The following is a 7,305-nucleotide window of genomic DNA, read 5'->3' as shown; positions in this document are numbered from 1 at the left end:
ACTTGTCCTACATGAAGAGCCTGGAATACAGTTTGAGTAAAAGCCTCCTCCTACTGGCCAACCCAAATGGTCCTCAAGGGAAGAGAGATGGGAGAAGGAGCCAGGCAATGAAAGGAAACTTCCAAATTCCTTTTGGAAAACCTGTTTAAGACCTCCAGTGACCTTCGCCACATGGAAAATGAAAGGCCTCTTTTGCCTTGGTGTCTACACACTTACAGAATTTTTATTAAACACTGTATGAACTCTGCTGCCTCTCACCCCAGCTCTCAACTTCCCTCTCAGAAGAATAACACAGGAGCTTTGCTGTTAGCCATGGCAGAGGGTCAGTGACAGACTCCTACCCAGCCCTGGCCTCCTGACCATCGTCCATCTAATTGAGGATCACACTAACAACAGGAGGTGAAGGTAGACTGCTTTAGTGCAGAAGACCAACCAATATTTTCTCAAGTTCACAGAAACAGTGGCAATGTCTTCACCTACAGTGCTATTTTGAACAAAACCTGGTGCTCCAGCACAGGCTGTGATTAATCAAATGCACACAGAACCTTCGGGAGACACCCTTCCCCACGTGATACTCAGTCATCAAGATACTTTGGCTGTTGTCCAGAGCAAGTGATGAATAATTGTAAGAAATCATTGAAGATACAAACCCCTTTGTTTTTAATATCTTTACAGGAACCAAATTAATACAGTTCCTCTGTCATCTTATTCTCCCTCAGAGGGAATGGAGAGAAATTGCATCTGGAAATCCAGGTGGTTGAGCCCTGTAACTCTTCTTCCTGAATCCCCACATAAATAAACATTTGTTCATATTCAGAATTTTTCTGTTTTTTAAAACAAAATCATTTGCCTTTTTCTTTAAGCTTGGTACCATGTTTCTTTAATGCTGTTGTTGTGAGATACTGCACCCATCTTTCAGCATTTGATTGCCTTAGGTGGCCTTTTTAAAATGGTCCTATGGTTCAAAGCTCTGAGAAGCACAGTATTAAGGCATAGAAAATGAGGAGTTTTCTTTCCAGGGAGCAGATTGTATTTGTGTTACATTCCTTTAGATGCTGAACTGCAAATCCCATCCCCTTGGAGCCAAAAGGGGAAAAGACAGTTAAAAATATCCCAGCAGTCATACAATCAGTTGTCTGTATTTTTTGAATCTTTTTTTAAAAAAAAAAAGGAAAAAATATCCCATAGGTAAAGACAGAACAGAGTTCCAGGTATGGGTTCTTGGGAGGGGTTTTCCATTCTTTTTGGCACCTTGTGATTCTAACAGCTGTTGACCTCCCATTTAAAAATCTGACTTTAAAAAGAGCTCTTTATCCGCTATGTTTTGAGCTGTTACAGTTGTGGTTTGTTTTCTGAAAGCTGCTTTAGGGGCTGCTGCCATCCCACGCCCACCCCGCATCACTCCAGCTCCTCCCACCGGTTCTTCATTCACTGGTTGCCTGTCCTTGTGGCACTGTAGATGTGATGACTCCAGTCTGGGCTGGGACTGCTCCACTGGACTCTTCTATCCGGGGTCTTTTGACTTCAGGTTCACTGGAAGAGGCTGCTGCTGTCTCTTCGGTCCCTGTCTCACATACCCGGCTAACTACAACAGGAGTGGACGAGCTGGCCTGGGCTGCAAGAAGCTGCAATGGATTTGTAAGAGCTGGGAAGCAGGACAAGAGAGAGAAAGAGAATTAATGTGATGAAGTAGCACAAGCGTTTGCTATTCCAGAAAGCAAGAAAATAAAACACCACAGTCAAAAGCGATAGCTGGCACATAATCAAGTGTTATTTTCAAGTCCATTTTGAAAGGCTTGCTAGCCTTGTCTCTCCCTCTCCCCCCACAATCTCAGCTTTGTGCAAGTTTACCAAACTGGTAATAACCCCTTTCATAGGAAAACTTCCTTCTCCCTATCTGTTGTCAAACAAGGCATTGCCAGATAAGCATTCATCTCCAGAAGGGGAGGACCAATCCCCTGTTAAAATTACAGTACATCTCTTCTTTAAGAGGTAATTCTCTGGCCACCTACAATCAGAACTTCTTGCAAGCTACAACATTTGTGTGCTGTGCCTTCAATTTAGAGGGCTCTCTAGCCCTGCTTGCACAATAAGAACAGCCAGTCTGTTGGGAAACTAGATTAGAATCCAAATATTGAGTGTACTGACATCTCACTTGTAAAAGGGGCAGGAAAGAGCTTACCCCAGGCAACCAAATGCATTTCCATCAGAACTGGGATCAGAACATAGGGATTTCTGGCTCCCAATCTTGTATTCCAGTACTGACAAAAGATCTCAACCTCCCGTTAGTAGAAGTGGTGAGAAAAAAAGACGATTTAAGTAGCAACCCTTTGTAAATATGTCTACAATTCCTAGTTCCAGACAGAGAATGTGCTTACACACTGGCTTTGGCACACAACACTGCTTGGAAAACGAAACACATGCAGTTTTTGGCCTCTGCATCAATCGGAGAGGCAGCCAAAGGGGACTCAGGAGACAGCACATCTTCCGCCCTCCAGACTGATTTGCAAAGGATGGAATGACAGAACATTAGTAGTGTGTTCACTGCTAAGCGCATAAAAAAAAGGAGCCCTAGGATAAATAAACAAAGCAAACAGAACAAAGGCCCTCAAAGCCCAGCAACTTCTACCAAGGCATGGGAAGGAGGCTGTAGAGTATCAAGAGGATGAAGGAAAAAAAAAGGGTAAGGATGAGGGCAGTCACCAATTACAGTTCAGTGACTTAGAGAACCTAAACCATGCAGCTGAAGAGAAGTTAACTTCATACAGACAAGAGTCAAGAGACTCAGGCTCTGTTTTGTCAACCAGAAAATTCACTGTCACTTACAAAAAAACCCCCCTCAGATGCAACTGGAATACTTTCCAATTCAATGAGAGCGCTAGAAAAATTTTAGTGAGATTAGAATATCTTAACATAAAAATGTTAGATAAAAACTGTCTGATTCTACATTACACAAACACTACTGCTGGGTAGTAGCAGCTCCACCTATCTGATCTATTTAATATCTTAGTTGCACAAAAACCTTATTGCTATCATTTTTTCATTGCTCCAAGATTCCTGCAATTCCAGTGCAAGTCAGGTGATACTGCGAATAGACACGGCAGAAAATTCTGTAGAAACATTCCTAGTTCACTTCATGAAAGCCATCAAATTCCCACCAGTGCCCTTCATTTCAAACTCTGTAAGGATGAGCCTGGGACAGCAGAGGTGCTTAGCATGTCATTGAAAAGGGGAATAAGAAACCTGGATATTACCATCCCCAGTCATCATCCTTAACTGGACAAAACCTGAGGTGCTGAGCAGGCAGTAAGAGGAGGCTGTCAAGACATAGCTAGTATGGGATTTTAAAAATCAGGCTTGACAAATGACTAGAACACATCCTGTATATAAAAAAATCCTACATTCATTCACCTGATGAAATTGATCTTATTTCTCTCAGGCTCTAAGACCTTAAGATGGGAAAGTATGTTATTTTCTTAATACTCTATGGAGTCGTATTTCACAAGAACTAAAGAGCACCATAGAAATTTTATTATTTGGCATGCTGAAAGCAAAGGCTGTTTGTCAGAGGAAAGCAAAATGAAAACAGGCTCTACACAAGAATCGCTAACACTTTCAACAAGTAACCCTCAAAAGGTAGAGACTATAAGTGGTAATAAATGCCTAGCCAAGGACAAAGGAAAGACACTGGACTTTTCAGAAGCAATGGTAGATAGCAAAACTTTTCCACTAGGGAAAGGGAGCAAACAGAGGTGGACCGAAGGATACCTATCGCTGACATTTACAGCCACAGAAGTTGAAGAATTGATAACCTTTGGAACTCGACACATGGAATAACTTGCATAGCTAAGAGAAAACCCTTACAGCTTTACAACCTAACTGCTAAGCTCAGAGAGCAATCAAAAACCAGAGAGCAATGGAAACAGAGCCTACCATAAGCACTGCCGGTGATGCTGTTGGTGGGGACGGCATGTTTCCCGTTCTGAGTGACTGCCCGCACAGGGAGCTGATGCTGTCCAATGGTCACTGGAGCTGCCTGCTGAAGGATCGTGACTGTCTGTCCTGGAACACCCTGTGCCATTTGACTGGCAACTGTCTGAATAACACGGCTGGCTGTAGGTATCGTGGCAAACGCGATCGTTGGCTTTTCATCCATGCCTGCTTAAGAGTAGAACAGACAACAATCATTTACCACCCTGGCTTAGGAGCAGGCTTTATTCTCATTACCATTTTAGCAGTGATACATACCCCAGGCTTACAAATGTGAAAATACCTCAGCACCGCAAAGTCACTTGCCTTTGATGTGTCCTACAAGGTTTACAGAGTGGGAGCAGAAAGCATTGCTTCTCAGGCTGAGGCAGCTTAGTCACAAAAGTAACATATTTGGGCTCCAAGGAGCTGAGAGTATTCCTAGAGGCCTAATACTGTGAGAAGTGCCCAGAACTCCTGCCCAGGCAGGATCAGGCTCTACACACACACAGACTTTCTGCAGGCTGATTCATACAGTGTAGTCAGCTCTGAAAAGGTAATGGTTCACTCACCCTGCTCATTAGGGGAAGAACACTGTAATCAGGGACATAAGAATAGGGAAGATTAGTCCCTCTGAAATGCTTATTTTGAAGCACATCAGAAGGTCAGGGATGAATATTTGAAAACAATAAAATATTCTCTATTGCACATATACTCTACCAATATTAAGAACATTTTTCTTACAGCATAAGCCACCCAGCCAAAAAAAAAGATCATAAATTTGACCCTTTGTCCTAAAAAGGCATTATCTCCCTTACTGGCACTTTATAGCTGTGATATGGACAGCAGTCGCTGCAAGTCTCATAGCTTACTTTGTAATTACAGGCGAATTGGCCTGATTTTCAATACCACACAGCAGGAGAAGGCATTAAGATCTTAAACAATGCCTTGAGCCAAAAGTCTACAACAGCTTGCTGTCAGGCCTGCACACAGGTTGGTTTACAAGGAGGTCTTCCCACAATTGCAAGCTTTTGCCAGCTATGGAAGTACGGGAAGAAACCAGGAGGGATAAAAAAAAAAAAAAAGGAGTAAAGGAGGGCTGAGTTCCTGGATAGACTGAACTGTTTGAGAGCACTCAACCACTTATCTCACTTCCCAGGACAAGTAAGGGGTCAATTCAGCAGGTATGTAACAGATACAGGACAGCCTCCTGCTGGGCATGCAGGAGAGGAGAGCCATTCCATGGGCTTTGTGGGTCTCAAAGCAGAGAAGGCAGGCAGGAAGCACAAACTCATTAGTCCTGTAGGAAGAGAAGACTTCTCCCATTTTAACATTAGAAGACAACAAGAGTGGAGTTAGGTGGGACGTAAGCATTGAACTGAGACCTGCAGGCAGGCTGATGGAAAGCAGGGAGAGAAAAGGCAAGGAAAGCTGGAGGAACCAGGAAAGCAAGGAAAATGGAGCAACCAGGAAAAACAAAGGGAAGGTAGAGACTAGAAAAGGATATGAGTAGGAATAAGAGAGGGACAAGTGTGACAGGAAGAACTAGTGAATGAAAGAACGGAGCAGGTGACAGAGGCAGCTGCAACTGTTAGCTCTTCAAGAACATGTATGGGATCCAGATAGGAATTTCTAGAGAATGTGCATGAAACTCAAGCAGGATAACCAGTGCTGAACTAAAAATGCCAGTGGTCCTGCTATTGCTGTAGGGGAAGGTCTTTGTCATTTTTTTCTTTCCCTTAGAGAAGAACCATTGGCCCCACTGCTCACATAAAAGCAATCAGAGTAACTAGTCTTAGCTGCTGGTACAACACACATGTATCTTGTAGCACTAAGCCCTTCTGAAATGGCCAGCAGACAAGGTGTTGTCTAGATCACAGCAAGAGAACATTTAACTCACTAAATCCCCCAAGGCTGGAATTTCCAGCTTAGGAAAAAGAGAGGCCTTTGTTGTAACTGGTTTTTGAAGATTGCTTTAATGAGGCACTGCCTGCACTTCCAGAAGCACATGATTTCCTCTAGGAATCCAGGCCTGAGGAAGAGAAGGGCTCAATCATTTATTTACAAGGCCATCCTGAAGCAGAGAGTTTCAGCCTTTCCCAGGCCATCTCTTTTGGCTAGAAAAAGCATATGTTTCCACAGCACATCCAGCTGACCAATACACAGGCATAATATTGATATTGAGAATAATATAAATATTTAAAGCACTGCATGTTTCTTCAGCCTCCAAAGTCTGTTACATTTGTTCCCCACAGGAGACAAAGGAGCACAGTTGTCTGCTAACTGGTGGAGACATCAAATTGATGAGCTCTTACTTGGTTTAAGTTTTAACTGGAGAAAGATCTTTTATTAAGGGCTAAGCACCCAGTGAACGAAACAGTATTTGACCACCTGCCCCCCCAAGCCTGCTAAAGACTTATTAGCAGAGTAGCAGGGGAAGTGAAAAGCTACCTCGGTGGTCACCAGCTAAGTCCAGCACTGCTCCTGCAGCTTCATGAGCTCCTCCTGCTGTGCCCTGATTTGTGAGGATGTATCCATTTGCAGAATTTGCAGAGGAGGTCACAACTCGGACCATTGTAACAGTGGGAGCTTGTTGAACTACGTGAATTGCATGACATGAAGGCTGTTGAGAAGTCACTATTGATGCTGGCATGTACGCGACTGGTTTTGCCACCAGAGTAGATGGTCGGGGAGGAACAGCCATAATCACTGGCTGGGCACTGACTGGAGATCCTAAACAGAAAAGAGAAGCATACATTAATAGGAGAGGCAAAAAGGCCTCCACTCATTTCACCTATGTGCTTCTAATCTGCAATACTCAGTCCTTCAGCATTGGCAGGAGTAGGGACAGGGAACAAAAAAATAAGTCTTCAAAAAATACCACTTTCAATCTTCTCTTTCCTAACTTACAAAAACCTTACTTGCTGCCTGCGCACATTTCTGTGAACAAAAACCACAATAAGCACAAAAAATGAAGCTTTAATGAGCTTTGCCTCCCAACTTCACCAGGAACACCCTATACATCAAGGCCAGTTACAGCACAGCTGACAAGCAGACGCTTACCAGGGCTTAACAAATTACCAAGGCCCTGGCCACAGCACCACAGAGCTCTGCGTAGACAAGCTGACCTTATCCAGAAGGCTGGTAAATTAGTGTGAGCGACCTACGCACTACCTGCTGTCAGTTCTTTAGAGCCACCTAGCTCAAGGTTAGCTCATGTGTTTCTACATATTCCTTTAACTCCTGCCCCCTCATCCAAAGACTAGTAAGAAAGAATGGTCTGAAGTTGCATATGCACCATCAGTCTCTAACAACGAAGTGGAAAGAGAGTCCTGG

General features: G+C 43.6%; 1 protein-coding gene across 1 annotated transcript in view; it reads right to left on the bottom strand.

Annotated features, from left to right (window-relative positions):
* Window positions 1-1,353: 1,353 nt before the first annotated feature.
* Window positions 1,354-7,305, bottom strand: part of FOXK1 (forkhead box K1) — a 22,611-nt gene continuing 16,659 nt past the window's right edge. Inside the window, exons 7-9 of the mRNA XM_009320077.1 lie at window positions 6,421-6,702; window positions 3,934-4,158; window positions 1,354-1,645 (exon numbers count right to left, since the gene is read on the bottom strand). Coding sequence (XP_009318352.1) covers window positions 1,425-1,645; window positions 3,934-4,158; window positions 6,421-6,702 — 728 coding nt within the window. The 3' untranslated portion in view covers window positions 1,354-1,424. The remainder of the gene's footprint in view (window positions 1,646-3,933; window positions 4,159-6,420; window positions 6,703-7,305) is intronic.

The sequence above is a fragment of the Pygoscelis adeliae genome, unplaced genomic scaffold (assembly GCF_000699105.1).
Source record: "Pygoscelis adeliae isolate BGI_AS28 unplaced genomic scaffold, ASM69910v1 Scaffold242, whole genome shotgun sequence".
In the NCBI taxonomy this organism is placed as follows: domain Eukaryota; kingdom Metazoa; phylum Chordata; class Aves; order Sphenisciformes; family Spheniscidae; genus Pygoscelis; species Pygoscelis adeliae.
The sequence above is the reverse complement of the archived record's forward strand: the minus strand, read 5'-3'. Positions and strand labels throughout refer to the sequence as shown.